General features: G+C 37.9%; 1 protein-coding gene across 1 annotated transcript; it reads left to right on the forward strand.

The window, feature by feature from the left end:
• The first annotated feature begins 1925 nt into the window (after positions 1–1925).
• On the forward strand, positions 1926–14305 carry LOC119781445 (U2 small nuclear ribonucleoprotein auxiliary factor 35 kDa subunit-related protein 1-like). Its single transcript, XM_038281920.1, has 6 exons — positions 1926–2063; positions 2163–2222; positions 4172–4297; positions 4374–4442; positions 12672–12767; positions 13551–14305. The coding sequence occupies exons 2-6, from the start codon at positions 2181–2183 to the stop codon at positions 13626–13628; spliced, it is 411 nt and encodes a 136-aa protein (XP_038137848.1). The 5' UTR covers positions 1926–2063; positions 2163–2180; the 3' UTR covers positions 13629–14305.
• The last annotated feature ends 2367 nt before the right edge of the window (positions 14306–16672 follow it).

The following is a 16672-nucleotide window of genomic DNA, read 5'->3' on the forward strand; positions in this document are numbered from 1 at the left end:
TCCGGTGTTTGTCACAACGCACTATTATCCAAGTCATCTTGAAAACATTCTTCTTCCAAATGTGGCTACAGATTACGTGTTTTTTCTCTGGCCAGAAGTTCAATGGCAAATCCTCCCTCTTCAAGTTGGCAATCCAACGACAAACCTGTAAGTGGAGGGTCATGAATTGGAAAGGCGTAATAACTATTTTTTTTTTCCCTTTCCCAACATGTATTACACCATCCAATGGCATTGCACATGGGCATTGTCAGTTTAACTATAGCTCTGATTAATTTCAATGGTGAAGTCCTCTGGAAATCTAAAATAGTTGTTGTGGATTGCAATGTGTCTAGGTCCCATTGATTTCGCTTGTAAAGCGGGGAGAATGGTGCTCGACTTATATTTCGGCAAAAATGGCCGCTCCTAGACTCAGTGATCACAACGGAAATTCTTTTTTTTTTTTTTTTTTTTTTTACTGATTAATGCTAAATTCCTTAAATCACCACAAATGTATTAGTTTTAGGTATAGATAATGATCCATTATTCTTGCTGACCGGACTTTTCCTTTAAGCCTGTTAGTAATTTTGCTATTTGGGTATTGCCATACCAATTCATCTTGTTCACAATAGTTTGGTGTTTTATCTTGCTCTGTGGTTTATTCTTTGTCACTTGTATTTAATTCATCTTAGTTTAGTTTCTTTCATGTCTGTTTTTTTGTTAGATGTTTCCTGAAGTTGTTGCTTTTTTTCTTTTATGTTCTTTTTTTCTTTTTCTGAGAAATTAGTGTTTTAATTTCAACCCAACTTACATTTATTTCCACCCTTGATCAATTATTTTCAGTAAGTTCTTGCATCAAGCTGTGGCATTGTACTGTCAAAAACAGCTTTTAGTCCCTCCCTGTTTTCTTTCCCACCTGATTTAGTCACATGATACAAACAGGAGTCAGTATTGCATAACCATTTGGGTTGTATTAAACGGTGGTCTAATTATTTTTTTTCCATGGCTGTATAGGCATGACCTGAGATGAGAGAGTGACTACAGAGAGAAAACATGCACAAAGCCACAAAACCACCCCAGGAATGTCACACATTCTTTAATGAAATACAATACCACATATAAACAATCCAGAAGCTTCAGCGCAGCAAGAAACCATGTTGTACTATAACTTTTTATTTACTGATCACACTGATCTGTATGATTTCTATTAACTATTTAAATAAGTCCTGAAGAACGGGCCAGATTCTATCATCTATGGTAAATGTTGTTGAGGCCAGCAGCCCAGCTAATGCCTCCCTCCAGGATGGGATCACAGCTAAAGAGAACTAGGCTAGATGAAGCAGATAGAACATAAGGTTAGAGTTTAAACTAATAAATAATGCAGAAATGAAGAATAGAAATAGAATGATGAAAAATGGTCCCTATGTCCTCCAGCAGCCTACGCCTATAGTAGCATAACTATAGAGATAGCTCAGGGTAATCCAAGACACAATGCGCTTTGTCAAAAAAGATTTTAAGACTAGCCTTAAAACTAACCAGGTGTCCTGCTCAAGGACTAAAACTGGTAGTTGAACTTCCTGATATTCTACGTTTAGGAATTCTAGGAACTACTGTGACTCCCTATTAGCAACCTACTGAAAAAAATATTAGCATTGCAAATTTTTTTTTTTTTTTTAAATAGATTTATTAAAATGACCAAAAATTGATTACTAAAAAGTTTATAAAGTTATTTAAAACAAAAGCAAATTTTATCATATATAAAAATAAACAGTGTTGTGTAATTAGTGTTCCACTACAGCAAAAAATTGCAACATGCCAGCATAATGATCCCATATCCCCCTTTAGCATCTTCAGATTTTATTAGTGGATAAGTGGCATATCTGTCACCCTCCTGTGGAAATGACTGTAGCGTCAGCTGAGGCCTTTCACTGGTCAAAACCTTCATAAGGCTGATCTGATGGGACAAGATCCTGATGAGGACACAACTGCACCTCATAACAAAACTGGTCAGAGGAAGCATTCAGAGGGGGTTTTATCAGTAGATATACATGCAATAGGAGAGAAGAGACACTTTATGTGGGAAACAGGTGAGTAGATGATCTTTTTCTCACCTTAAGATTTTGCTAGAATGTTTCTGCAATTTAAATTGAATTGAACTTAGATTAGATTGTGCTTATCTGCATTAGGGGCTACAAGCCTGGAAAATGACTCACCTGAAGCGGTTCCGAAGTATCCCCATGTCGAAGGTGTGTTAATTAAAAACATTAGATTGAAATAGATACTTATAATCACTTTAATCTGATTTTTTAATCCTGCAATTATTGTTTGATACCGAGCATCTTTTAAGAATAATATTATGTAAAACTGCTCTGCCTTTTTCTAATCCAGCTAACTCGCTTTTGCACCGCATGTGGTTTCCTTCAGCATGCTCTAATGTAAAGCTATGATAATAAAATCATTTTATATGCTACTTTATTTTATGTACCATGAAGGGAAATCCATCTCTTTATTTCCTTAATCCTAACACGATGATGTGATTCTCTATAGCAAGTAAAGCGGAAAACTTTGAAATACAGACCTTGACAGAAACTCAACCAACAGTTAAAATGCCAGGAGATGGAGATCTGGTTGACATCAACTCTTTTTAAACTATATGCTAGATTAAAAATCTAAAAAAATGTTTTATACTGTTTGCAGTTTCTTCGGAGAGAACAGCTTCTTTAGATTAAATTAAGGATATAATCAGGATGGAACAACACATATTTTTAGAATCCTTGCTTCAGTCAGTGAAAGTTTGCCAGTCCTGCCAGAGGTTTCTTCCCAATGGGGAGTTTTTCCTCTCTACTGTCGCTTCATGCTTGCTCATCATGGACAGGTTCTCTCAACCTGTATTATCCAAGCTGGACTTCCATCTTCCAGGTCCCTGAGTGAAGCTCTAGTATCATCTCCAATCCACTGGATCTCCCCATAAAGCTCAGCAGACCGTCTTGTTAACCAGTAGTCTACAGACTGACCAACTTCATCTCCACTCCACCACCACCAGTTTCAGGCCTGGGGGGAAACAGCCCTGTTCTTTGCTCCTGTTCATGCATATCTATAAAAATTAAGCGCTATGTTTCCTGCCAAGGTCTGAGCGCCAAAGACTAAAATAATTGTATAAATATATTTCTTCTACTTGTCTTTTCTCTCTGAGTGAGTTTTTCAGATTGAACTGTGGGTTAAAAACTTGACTAGAGAGAATCAAATTCGACTAAGAGTTGTAAATATAAAATAAACAGATTAAAATCACAAAGAAGAAGGTTGACCGACGAATGTGGATAAGTTTTAAAGATAGGAATACTCTGAGTCCACATCAATGTTAAACTTGTCCATTGGGAAGAATTAAAAATAAATAAATAATGTATACATTTCCAGAATTGTTTAGTTGAAACTCGGTGAGAGCTCAAAGTAGAGCTACTTCTGCATTGAAAACAGCCGGTTAAGGAATCGGCTTCTAGAAGCTTCTTTTAGGACAAGAACATTACACTAACAACAAATCTCTAAATCGTGTCACAGACTCTGCATCATACTGATACATCAAACCAAAATACTGCATAATTGCACTATATATATATCTAATGCTCTGAACTATTTTTGCAACATTTTTTTTTCTCCCACTCTTTTTACATTTGTTCACTGCGGCAATTTAAGAAATGGAAATGTAATTTTGTTTACACAGTCTGTGTACCGTATACAAAATTACAATAAAAGTCTAACAACTGTCAACAGCAAAGATATAGTATATAATCTGCAGCTGCATTGTTGAAATTGATGAAAAGACTTCCTAAAAGAACAATCAGCCAGAAAAACTTGCTATAAGTGAGCATTTTAATAAACACAGATTTTAAGGTTTATTTTTTTTTAAATCCATTAAAAAGAAAGAGAATTTTAAATAAGGACTCAATCACATCTTTTCTAACTTCCTGCTGCAGATAGCTGTGCAGCATTCCACAGCAGCTTATCTGCTGATTTTGTAAAGTAAGAGTTAAATCTCATCATTACATAATTCAGTCAGCAGAGAAAAAAAACAATTTATTATAGATTTAGCTTCTTATTTTCAGACCACCTGACCTGACCGTCCCTCCCGTGTTGCTGATATTACTTTTTGAGATAAAGATCTCGCTGATACTGATAGAAGTTGTCTGTCTGGTTCTAGTCAATGAGGAGTTTGTGTAAAGAGGAAGACTATGCATTTCTGGGAACATCAGGAGGCTTCACTAAAAGCTCCACAGAAAACAAGGTGCATTTGGAGGACGACTGGAAGGAAAACAAAGATGCAAGGGTAAGAGATACGACCTATCATGACATCTAATTCCAGTAAGAGCAAATATCTAAGTGTTCATGTCTCCATGCATCAGGCCCGCCGGCGTTTGGCATGGGAGCAGCAGGAAAGAGAACGACTCAGAGCAATAGAGGAAAGCAAGAAGGTTATTAAAAAACACACACACTTACTGAAACAAGTCTGTACATCTGTAAAAGCAAACTGCATTTTTTTATTTCCAAATTTTTGGCACCACATGAAAGTTTCAATTATTAAGTAATAGGAGCCCAACCTCAACAGCTTGTTTTTTCCTCACCGGCATGATGAGACCACACGCTTGCCAAGACTCATACACAGGTTGCACGCAGCAGCCAAGCAGTAGTAACTGTGACTGACTGGTGTATTGACAGATAATTCTAGCTGTCAACGCAGTTAGTAGCAGCCCGGGATCTCAGGGGGAGCAAAAGGCTGAGGAGTTTGGAGGGAAGCCATTAATAGTCTGGAGTGCTTTCAGTGAAGGCTTCCTGCTAATGACCAGATATTTGAAGCCCAAACTTTTCTCTCTGTTTATTTTTAGATTTAGTTTTTTTTTTTCTTTTCAAATTAATTATTGATCATTTATATTTTCAAATAAAAATTTTTTTAGAATAATTTTTTCTCTCAAATGTATTCTTAATATTTTATATTTTCAAAGTTTGTTTTAATAAATCCTATTTTTTTGTTGTTTTTTTGTTGTTGTTGTGTATATATATATATATATATATATATATATATATATATATATATATATATTAGGGGTGGAACGGTTCACAAAATCCACGGTTCGGCTCGGTTCACGGTTTCGTGGTCACGGTTTTCGGTTCGGTTCGATTCGGTATATGTTGATTGTTACACCGAAATCCCATAAAAATGTATGCAATGAATGAAAAAATCCCCCAAAAAATAATGAATTGTAATTATTTTTAATGATCCGCGGAAACCCTGGATCATTTCCGTATGTTTTGCTGCTTTGAATTTAATGATCTCGCGCATGCTGTCTACCATCTCCAAGGAACTCAGAGCGGAGCGGACGGGAGCCACAGTGGAGGCTGTAGGCTTTGCTTTGAGCAGCCGGTCTGGAGCGCAGCGGGGCGGAGCGGGGGTTGCTGACGGAGTATGAGGGATTTCGGGGTTAGCATGACATGTTGGTCATGTTGCTGTTAGCATAAACAAAACGTGTTGCACAATGCTTGCACACTGTTGCACTTTTATCCACAACTTTCTTTCTGGCGTCATCGTAGGTCACTCTAAATGCAAAGTGGTCCCATACAGCAGACCTATAAAGTGCTGCTGGCGCGTCTTCCAACTCCTGTTCTTTCCCACTCGCCATACCCACACAATTCTCCATAACAACTGATTTTTTTCAGCTACACCCTGCAACGCTGCTTCGCTTCTTCTTCTTCTTGTTTACTACTGGTGGTTGGCTTTGGTCGCAGTACCGCCACCTTCTGCTCTGGAGTGTAAACGCAACACACGCAAATCGAACCGAGACAGTCGAACCGAACGGTACAGACGGTTTTCATAAACTGTTCCATCCCTAATATATATATATTTATATCTCACATCTCACCATCGGTTTGGGGGTCCTGTGCCTGGAAACTGTTATATATAGTGGACTTCATAGTGACCTTTCGGACAGATGATCACTACTTTTCCCTCCCCATTGGTCACCTGACTCCGGATCCGGTGCCTGTACCATCTTTGTTATTTGTCGCCGCTACAACATATCCCATGAGGCTTTGCGTAAAGAGCTCTTGTAAACCCTTCTGTGATATATCTGCTCATCTTTTCAAGGTGCATTTTGGGAAATTTTGAGTCCACTACTGTTTCATCCACTAGACGTTCTGACGCTTGTTTGAATTTGCTTAACCATTATATAGTGTCCTATATAGTGATTCGGGCGGATGTTCGGAAACAGCCACAGATAATTCTTCACGTTAAGTTCAGTACAAACACTCTGTCAGATTTGCTAAAACCTAACAGACCAATAGAAATGTGTCTTTGATTCTCATCCCTATGAGAAAGATCACCCCGAGAATGTGGTCTGTAAAATACCATTTGTAATTTGAAGAAATAAAATTTTAAAAAATGCAAAATTTTCTTTTTTCTTTTTTTTTTTTAATAGAATCTAAGAAAAATAAAGTTACAATAAATTTCTTTGTTAATAAGTTTCTGGACAGCATATATTAAACTAACATTTACAAAAGGAGATTTTTTTTTTATAACTGTTTCAAAAACTTCCATTTACAAATTTTCCTAACGTGACGTTTGCTTGTAAACACCAATGGAAAGAATTTCACTCCATACAACAGAGAGCACATGTTTTTGATCTGTCCATCCCTGACAGAACGTTGCGCTGGGCAGTGAGCCTGCTTCTCCTCCAACTTGTTTTATCTGTAATCCATGTCTAACTTACACATCAGTGGTAAAGTTCCCAAACAAAACCTTCAATAGGTTTGATTTTCCAGTACAAAACTTTAATGCAATCACTGTTATTCTGTAAATTATCCTGGCTGGTTAGGCATGGATCAGTAGGCTTATACATATTATGGCCCCTGCCTGTTTTTTTTTATTCTGTTGGCAAGAAAGATGAGGCTAAACAACCTCGCAGTGGAGTAAACCCGCATCGAAGAGTGTTAAATTGTCATCCAGGTTCACTCAGCTGCAGGCTAAATCAGATTCACTCCCATGGAAACATGGAAACTCTGGCCCACAGTCAGGTCTTATCAGTCGGTTACGCCTGCACAGACAAACACAAGCGAACACACACGTAGCAGGCAGCAGGAACACATTTGGCACTTAGGAAAAAGGAAATAGCTGCAAGATCAACGTGTGGCTTCATTTTAAATAACGTAGACCACCTCCACAACAGAATGTGGAATGTACACACATAACAACACAGCTGGGAAGGCCTGTATTCTGACAGGAGTGCATCAGGTCAGCAAAAGGATGTGGTCAGCTGTTTCTGTTCAGACAGGAACCCTCAGGACAAGGAAAGTAACCCTTAGTATTGGCTTTACTTTCCTTTGACTCCCTATGAAGACCTTTAGACATATATACTTCAAGACAAGTTACATGCATACAAACTGCTCATTTAAAACCAGACTGTGCAGCCATCAACTAATGATAGTTCGGGAATTTGGCAATGCATAATTTTTCCAAATTTAGACCCCTGGCAGGAAAAGTACAATGCTTACCTATTAAGTTTGCAAGTAAGTTTGTTTCAGAAATGAGAGAATAAAATTCCTCAGACTCTCCAGAGACAATAAAGCTACTTCGCTTCCAAAAAAGCTCACCAAATAGTTATTTAGCTTTTACTGTATTTTTAATGGAGAGATCTGATATAATGCTCCTTTGTGCATATAGGAGCTCTCAAGTTCAGAAACAACTTCATGGATGGAGTGGGAGACATAATCTAACAGAGATTTTATTTTATTTTTTGTCGTTTTGTTTCCCATCACCTGCACTGAGTCCAGGGGGCATCCAATCACAGAGCTGGTCTTCCTGATGAGCTTATCAACCGATTCCTCTCAGCCACAGATAGGCCACTGCTCAAATAGACTACACCAGTGGTCTCCAACCCTGGTCCTCAAGATCTACTGTCCTACAGATTTTAGATGCATCCCTGCTTCAACACAGCTGAATCAAATGATTAATTACCTTTTCAAGCCATTCATTTGATTCAGCTGTGTTGAAGCAGGGATGCATCTAAAATCTGTAGGACAGTAGATCTTGAGGACCAGGGTTGGAGACCACTGGACTACACCATAGACCAGGCATCCCCAACCTCGGTCCTCGAGGCCCCCTGTCCTCCAGTTTTTAGAGGTTTCCTTTCTCCAGCACAGCTGATTTTAATTGAAAGCTGATTAACGGGCTTTTGGGGGGTCTGTGGCGTGCACTAACTTAACCTAGGCCTACATAATCCTACAATAACATCATATTTACAGTTAATTTATTAGAAATGCTTTTCAGTAAAAGTCAACAGCAATAACTCCAATAACAGACGATAATTTTATTCAAAATATATTTATTAAAAATGCACAATGAAAGAAACAATGTCTCATCATCGGGATTTGCTCATTGATCAGAGGAAATGTTACTTGGCGCCGAACAGTGGTGAATATTGGAAGTTCAGCTTGATATAATACAAGTCTGTGAATAGTTCCATCTGAAATGAATGAAAATAGTTGTTTTAATGGTTATAGAGTCAGATATGTGGCTGTAATGTTTGATTTATCTAAAAGTTTTCATCTGTTACTGTGTAAATGGGTTTGGCTGTAATTTAAGGACAGATTCTAATAAATCTACAGAGTGGGAACTATAAATCTGATAGGAGTTTAATTTTTTTTATTGTTGTTTTGCACAATATGCTTAACTAAGGATTTTTTGTTTTTGAATATTAGAGATTTTGCAGATATATTTTGTACGTTCATTGTTTAGATTTACTTACATATTTCTAACCCTTTTATGGAATAGAAAATCCCTTTATTGTCCCACAATGGGCAAATTTACAGCAGCAGAAAGATTATTAAAAATGGTCACACAAATGAGGACCTTAGAAAAATGTATAAGAATAACATAATAGGGAAGAGTTAAAATATAAAAAATACAATTCTGTAAAGTGTTTGAACAATATAAAAATGGAGAATAAATAACCAATATGCAGCTATGGACATTTTTACAATAATGGATATTTGAAAAAAGGAGCAACATCAGAGATGTGCAGAATGACAGCAGCAGGTTATTTAACTGACTAAGGTTTCTATCATTACATTTGATTTGATTTGTTCCTGGTCCCGGCTGTTGAAACATTTATTCCACTCTGGATTCTTGTTAATGTAGTCTTTGTTCACTTTAACTTTTTTTTTTAAATAAATAAATAAACAGTTTTGAAAACCTCGGTATTCATTCTTTTCCTGCTTTGTGTGTCAACTTTCACGGTTGCTAAGCAACAGAGCATACGGCGGTAAAACCCGCCGAAGGGTAGACCTGTTCGAATTTACAGACAAAACTCTTCCGGCCTCCTTATTTTCAAGGACTTCGAAGGATCCAGTCTAGGTAGACCGCGTCCTTGGAGGATGCAGCCCAGGTTTTCGAACAGAGCCTCTGATTAAGAACAGGGCTGCCCGCACTGACGCGGCTCAGGGATTACGTCACACGCAGCGTCGTGCGCAGTGCCCTACTGCCTGTAAATTTAATGGTCCAATTATGGTAATTTAAAAAATCAGGACATTTCCTCACTTTCTAAAAAAAACTTGGGACGCCCAGGACAGGACGTGAAATACGGATATGTCCCGGGAAATACGGACGTTTGGTCACCCTAGGATATTTAATGTCTTGACCAATTATTCATGCTAGAATCTTAGTGCTGTGCCCCCTTCACACTGGAAAAATATCTGCAATGCATCAGTTATCAAATCCAATTAGTGCTAAAGTTCTTCAACATCTCTAAAAGTGATCCTCAATTGTGAAAGTATGTGTTTGGTTCCTGTTGTTTTTTTAATGGTGACTCAACCACGTAGAACTCCTGCTTTTCGGGAGGGATACCTTGCAAACCAGTCAATTCCATGCCTATGCATGCAGAGAGTACAGCAAAAGGTCTGTTTGTACTGGCTTCATTATAAAAGTAGTGAGATTCCTCTCAACAGTCTGTTGAGAATGAAACCACATGCTTGCCAACATACACAGGCGGCACTCAGCAGGCATGAGTTTGGGTTGTTATCTGTAATCACGATTGGTAAGTTTCAAAAGGTTTTGGCTTGTAACTGTTTTTTTTTTTTATCCCCTGTTTTTATGAAGAAAAGTATGTCCTACTAAATCAGTCCCCCTGGTGGCTAAATCAAGGCAAGGCAACTTTTATCATATGGCACATTTTGGCCAAAGGCAACTAAAAGCAAGACCGTGGCTCTAAGTGAATACCTCAAATTGTAGCTTCTACCGCTTATTATTAGCTCCTACCTCTTCACCTTTAGTGATGTCAACAGTAGGAACACTTTCCAGGGTAGAAAAGGAACTCTGACTGCTGTGTATTAAAGGCATTATTACACAGCGGACACACGTGAGTGGCAATGGTCAAACTGGGACTGTAGCCTTTCTGGAAAAGAAGGCAAGCATTACACAAATGCTGTGAATGTCCAAAACTCGCCATTGAAAAAAAAAAGAAATAAATAACAAGGGCCATTTCTTAATCTTTGTACTTGTGCGTTCTCGTGTGCTCGTGTGCTTGTGTACTCGTGAAACGTCATCAGCCTCAGCTCAATTCACAAGAACATTAGACAGAGAATGGACAGAGTCCCCGGATATCGTTCTCGCCCCTTCCTATTTACCAAGTATGCATCAGAGCAGACTTGCCCATTCTTGAAATTGACAGCTGTCCCAGCATGCACTGCGGCAGCAGCAGCTTTCAATGAAGCCACATGGCCAGCTGTACTCTCTTTTAATCTGAGGCACTAAATAATACTTGAATTTATCTATGCATGGCTAAATCCATTACATTTTCATATTCAAAAATAGATTAAACAAATCACCATTTTGTGACAGATTGCAAATAGCATGTACTGGCAGTTCCTTCAGAAAATAGCACTAGAGTAAGTGCTTATGTCCGGTACAATGTTGAAGCGGTAAAGGCTTAACTGCTTTCACCTCCTCCACATGTGTTTAAGCTTGTCTTCTTCTTTAGAATGACAGACATCAAACTAAATGTCTCCCTTGCTAACATCAACTTCCTCTATAATCTACAGCTGTTGAAACAGTCGCACACACACACACACATATACACACACACACATACACACATACACAAGTACGCAGCATGACAGAAATGTTAATCGATGGCAGGCAAAGGTCACCTGGAGGAATTGCGCCTTGCCATTTCACATGTATCCCATGTCAAGTCTTCAATACACGAGGACAAAATATTACCAATTCCGTCTTTTTTCAGGCACATACAATTTTTTTCCCCTAAAAACATACAAGCACACACAGAAAGTTGATCCAAGGGAGACCAATTTGAGGTCAGGGGTAAACTGCCTCCAGCCGCAGCACTTTTCATTTCACATCTACTTAGGAGCCTGCGGTGTAACACTAGTAAAACTTATGTTCTGATATAGTGTTGTACCTGGGGGATTTCCAGACTGTTGTTAATTATTAAAAAATGTCTTATACAGGGTGCTCATATATATATATATATATATAGAAAGATCCTTTCTTTTTTCTTTTTTCAGAAGATTGTAAGAAAGAACAAAATAGATTTGGTTGTTCATAAAAAAAAAAACAATAAACCTGAACAATACCTAGAAACACTTGGAAAATCAGTAGATGCAGACGAAAAAACAACTTATTTACACCATTGCAGTTTATATTGGCATCAATTGAGAGGTTGCTGCTGAAACCAAGAAAGACACAATATTTTACCAGTTCTGCAAATCAAACTGATCACATACAAATAAGAATGCAGAGTTTGGCTACAAAATGGAGGGTTATCAAGGTTCAGCTCTTAAAGGGTCTTTATGGTCAATGTTAAATATGGAGTTTGTTCATTTTAAAGCAGTTATACACAATTTCAGGGGATAGTTGTGGAACACCAATATGGTGGAAGTTCTTCATTAGCATGGCATTGAGCTTAAAACGTATTAAACTTTTTAAACTTTTGCGGAAAGTAATAAACTGCCCTAAAGTGCCCTCTCAGGAGGAGCAAAAATGCTTAAGTCACCCTTGGAAGCAAAAAACATGTGCTAAATAGCCCTCTCAGGAGCAAAAACATGTGCTAAATTGCAATCAAGCACTCTCTCGGGAGCCAAAAAATGTGCTAAGGAGCAAAACTGCAAATAAGTACCCTCTCAGGAGGGTACTTGTACCAAAGCATGTTTTAAAGTGCCCCTTTGAGAGCTGAAAATTGTGCTAAAGTGCCCTCTTGACAGTCAAAACACGTGCTAAATTGCAATCAAGTACTCTCTCGGGAGCCAAAAAATGTGCTAAGGACCTCCTTGGGAACCAAAACATGTGTTAAAGTTCCCTCTAAGGAGCAAAACTGCAAATAAGTACCCTCTCAGGAGGGTACTTGTACCAAAGCATGTGTTAAAGAGCCCCTTTGAGAGCTGAAAACTGTGCTAAAGTGCCCTCTTGGGAGATGGAATAGCAAACATGCTCTATATGTGCCCTTTTTTTTCTGCCCCTGCACTTCAAAAAGTATGTGCACACCTCTGGCGCAATGTTTTAAAAGACAGCATAGACCACAAACACCAGCATAGACTAAGTCACTGTGTTCTATCTGCAGCCTCTTCAACAGTACAATGAAATTTTTTTAATGTTGTTTGTTTATACAAATGTATGTGAGAAATGCAGTTTTGTTTTATAGGAAAAGGAGCAGCAGTGGAGGACTCACATAGCAGAGGTGACCTGCAGCCAGGAAAAGACTCTGCAGGACCGGCTGACCAGAATCCACAGATTCAGGGTGAGGGGAGGAAAAATGAGACGAGCATGCAGAAGAGCATGAAATACTGGTTTGTGAATAGATACAAGCATGAAAAAAATTTTTTTTTTCTTTTTCATGTTTATTGTGCAGTTAGGATAACAAAAAATAAGCGAATGATGAACCATAAGCTTTGTCATGGAAAACAAGAAAGTCAATTTATAATATTAATTGGTTTTTTCTTTTATGGTTTTTATTTTACTGTGTATTGTCATGAACATCCATGGTTAAAGCAAGGATATAGTGACAGAAAGTGCAACAAGCAGAGCTGGAGGGGAGGTAACCGTTTGGCCCCTGTAGATCCTGAGCTTTCCCTCATATCATCTGTTTCTCAACTGCAAACTGCTAGTGTCAAATGAAGCATCTGCCTTATTGTAGACTATAGGACATGAAACATCACAGTTACAGCTTCTGCAGCTACAGATCTAGAGTTGAGGCATCCAAAGCTCTTTGGAGGACTGGGGGAGCTAGAAAGATTGATCAAAACAAGCTCAGGTGGAGAATTGAAACCTGTTGTCATGCAGCCATAACTGTAGCTGCTCATATACAAAACATACCCATAACCTTTCTTGGTTCATCCCCAAAAAATTGTAATTTTAAATATTAGATTATGGTTGTAATGTGACCAAAGGAGAAGTTTTTCATTTTTGCCCTAGGAATCTGGAAATTATCTATTTTCAGTTTCAAAGCTCATTATCATAACTTTCCTAAAGTCCTTTACAATAAAATCCCTTTAATTCTCTAAAGTCCTGTTTCCTTTTTTAGGAGTTCCAAAGGAAGATATTAGCAGAGGAGGAAGGGATGGAAGGCCTGGCTGCTGACCAACTATTCACAAAGATGTAGAGGCTTCACAGGAAACCTGGAGATTTGCTTTAATCGCCTTAAATATGACTGGATGTGAGCATTTAAAAAATGGCAGGGTGTTGTGAAATTGTAGAGAAGTAATAAATTTAAGTTAATAAGACTAGATTCTAAAGGATGAGCTGAGTTTTAGCGCAAAATATAAGAAAAAAAGTAAGAAATCTTTAAAAGTGTAGTTATTATGTCCAGGCAGGACTTTATAACTTAATCTAATAACTTATACAAATTATAGGACCTTATACAAACTTCAAAGTGATGCAAAGAAAAAAAAGTTAAAAACGCTTCATTTCTATTTATTCGTGCATAAAGAGAGAAGAATCCTTAAGCTATTAACTGTATTTTAAAACAATCCCATCAGCCCAGAATTAGCCATAAATAGATGGACATTTGACATGTTCAAAGGTTTTAACATTTGATGTAAACTCCATCAATGTTTGTTTTTTCCACCAAGTTTTACAAGGACTCAATGTATATGTTTTAAAAGCTGCTGCAATGATTTTGAATCTGTTTTTACTCTGGTAACACAACAGCGGTCCAAGATCCATTCCCTCTCTGGCTTCAGATGAGAAAAAAAAAGTGTTTCTGAGTTACAGTGCCGCCTGGATTTGTATGGAAAACAGAAAACAAGCATTAAAACTCCTATCTGCATTTCAGTCCTATGTTCAGTTTCCCATGTTTATGTTGTTTCCTTCCTACCTTTGCCTCCTTATGACACATTTCCTTCCTTTCATCTTTCCTGACTTTCAATCAAAAACAAAAAATATAAGCAAAACGTCCTTACAGAGAAATAAAATGAAAAACAAAGAAAAAAAATCAGACAAAAAGGGAGAAATAAAGAAAATCCTCTTGTGGTGTTCGGCCATGTGTTCTGTTCTGTCTGCAGATAAACTACGCCTGTAAACAATTATAGACCATTAAAACCCATTGTTTCCACTAGCATCAATAGTGATCCATGGGTTTAGACTATGTGTGATTTATGCCCCCCCAGCATATTGTAAATCTTCCTATGTCTATGGGAGCGTGTATACAGTGTGTGCAACAGCAGGATGTGTGTTTCGCTGCTCGTTGGATTCCCAGCATGCGAGGGTGTGCGTGAAACCTGAAAGATCCTCAAACATACACAAGACAGAACAAGGCTTTTAAATAGGATCCAGCTGTATAATACTCAAAGACAGTCTTGTTCTTAAAATAGTCCAGTTTTAAAGCCAAATCATTTGTAAATGGAGCTCAATGAATAACAACTTTAACAGTGGATAAAGGTGCTTCATGCGACTCTATCTAAATAAAAGTACCTTTTGAAAATAACCTTTAATGAGGTGTATGTTGTACTTTGATAAAGCCAACATCTCTATCTAAAAATAGGTTTTTCATTGTTTTGGATGTAATATGTGATGATCAGATCCATCAACTAGATTAGCTAGAATCAACCAACGTCTCACCTGCTATTGATAACAGCTTACGTAGTTAGAAGAATCCAGGGTTTGTTTTATGACTTTCTTATTTCATATATTATTGTTGAAATAATTCTTTTTTCTGTAATGCGACATAGTCGAAATATATTTCAACCTTTTTCCTACTTAATAATTAAGTTAAATGGAAAGAAAATAAATAAAACATAACCATCCCTACCTTTTAATTATTTTAGATTTGAGCATTTAATCTAATAACTGAGGGAAAAAAATAAAAAAAACAAAGTGCAAAATACATGGAACCAAAAACCAGACAACTTCATGGGAAAACTCACGTTGGAAGCCAGGAAAAGACGAGCAACCAGCACTGAGGAACTGAACAGGGAGAGTATATATGGAAAACTGAACAAAGACAGCACTAAGGAGCTAATTGGGAGCAGGTGTGAACTGAGGATTCTAGAAGGGAACTAGGGAAAAGGAGACCAACACAAGAGGGCAACAGAGAGCAATCAAGAAAAACCTAAGAGCTCAAATACATCCAGAAAACACAACAAAATAGGAATTAAACCAATAAAACTAAAAACCAAAGATGAACATGGATCAAAGTAAAAAAAAAAAAAACTCAAAAGAAAACTTAACAGAACCAAGACCGTGACATGATTTATCTCCTGTGACATTTGCAAATGTTTCAGCTGACAAAGAGATGGTGTCTGAAGGTTCCACTTTGGCGAATGTTTTTCGAATGTTCTCTTTCCATGTTCATTATGCCATATACTCGTACCAGGAAAAGCAAACCCTCAGTCTATCATATTCTTAAGATAACCAAATAGGGATGGGAATCGAAAACCGGTTCCTGTTCAGAACCGGTTCCGTATTTTCCGATTCCATGGCATCGTTTGGCAGCTCGCTGAACGATTCTTTTTTCGATTCCCGCAGCACCAGAGCCTAGAGCGCCGGCTCTGGGGAGCACGACTTACGTCACGTTTTTTACGTAAGTTACGTAAGTTACACAAGTTACGCAAGTTACGCAAGTTGGAAGAACTATTCGAGGAGGAAGACAACGAGCTGCGGTCACTTTGTGAATCAAAGCCCCGTCTTTCCTTGGCCCAGAGGGTAGATCAGGAAATCCAGCTCTATAAAAGCTTCCCCTCCATCCCCTGCAGGGATAGCGCCACACTGTGGTGGTGGAACAAGCAAGATACGCTGCCCTTGCTATCTGGACTGGCTGAAAACTACCTCTGTGTGCAGGCTTCCTCAACCCCATCTGAGAGGGTGTTCTCCACGGCTGGAGACACCATAAGCCCTGAAAGATCCCGTATCCTTCCAGAAAAAGCAGATATGCTCATCTTTCTGCAAAATAACTGTTAATTTTCCCTACTACTGTTTTATAATTAGTATTTTTTGTTATTTGAAATAGGTTATTATCCCATCATTTGTTATTAGAAATTGTTGGTTATTAAGTTTGTTCTTGTATTCATTTTTCATTTAAACACAGATGTTACTGCAGTTTCATATTTCCTGTGGACATCTTGATCTTGTTGAGTTTGTAAGATTTTGCAATAGTTAAGTAAACAAAGTTGATGCTGATAATCAAACTGTTTGTTCTCCTTTTTCCCC

The sequence above is a fragment of the Cyprinodon tularosa genome, unplaced genomic scaffold (assembly GCF_016077235.1).
Source record: "Cyprinodon tularosa strain WSP-4 unplaced genomic scaffold, ASM1607723v1 ctg177, whole genome shotgun sequence".
Classification (NCBI taxonomy): domain Eukaryota; kingdom Metazoa; phylum Chordata; class Actinopteri; order Cyprinodontiformes; family Cyprinodontidae; genus Cyprinodon; species Cyprinodon tularosa.

Excerpts from the sequence above, each read along its gene's own strand:
- LOC119781445 (XM_038281920.1), top strand. The coding sequence starts at position 2,181 with ATGACTCACCTGAAGCGGTTCCGAAGTATCCCCATGTCGAAG. Across the intron at positions 4,298-4,373 it reads AGGAAAACAAAGATGCAAGG|GCCCGCCGGCGTTTGGCATG; the intron begins GTAAGAGATACG and ends TCCATGCATCAG. Across the intron at positions 12,768-13,550 it reads CCAGAATCCACAGATTCAGG|GAGTTCCAAAGGAAGATATT; the intron begins GTGAGGGGAGGA and ends TTCCTTTTTTAG.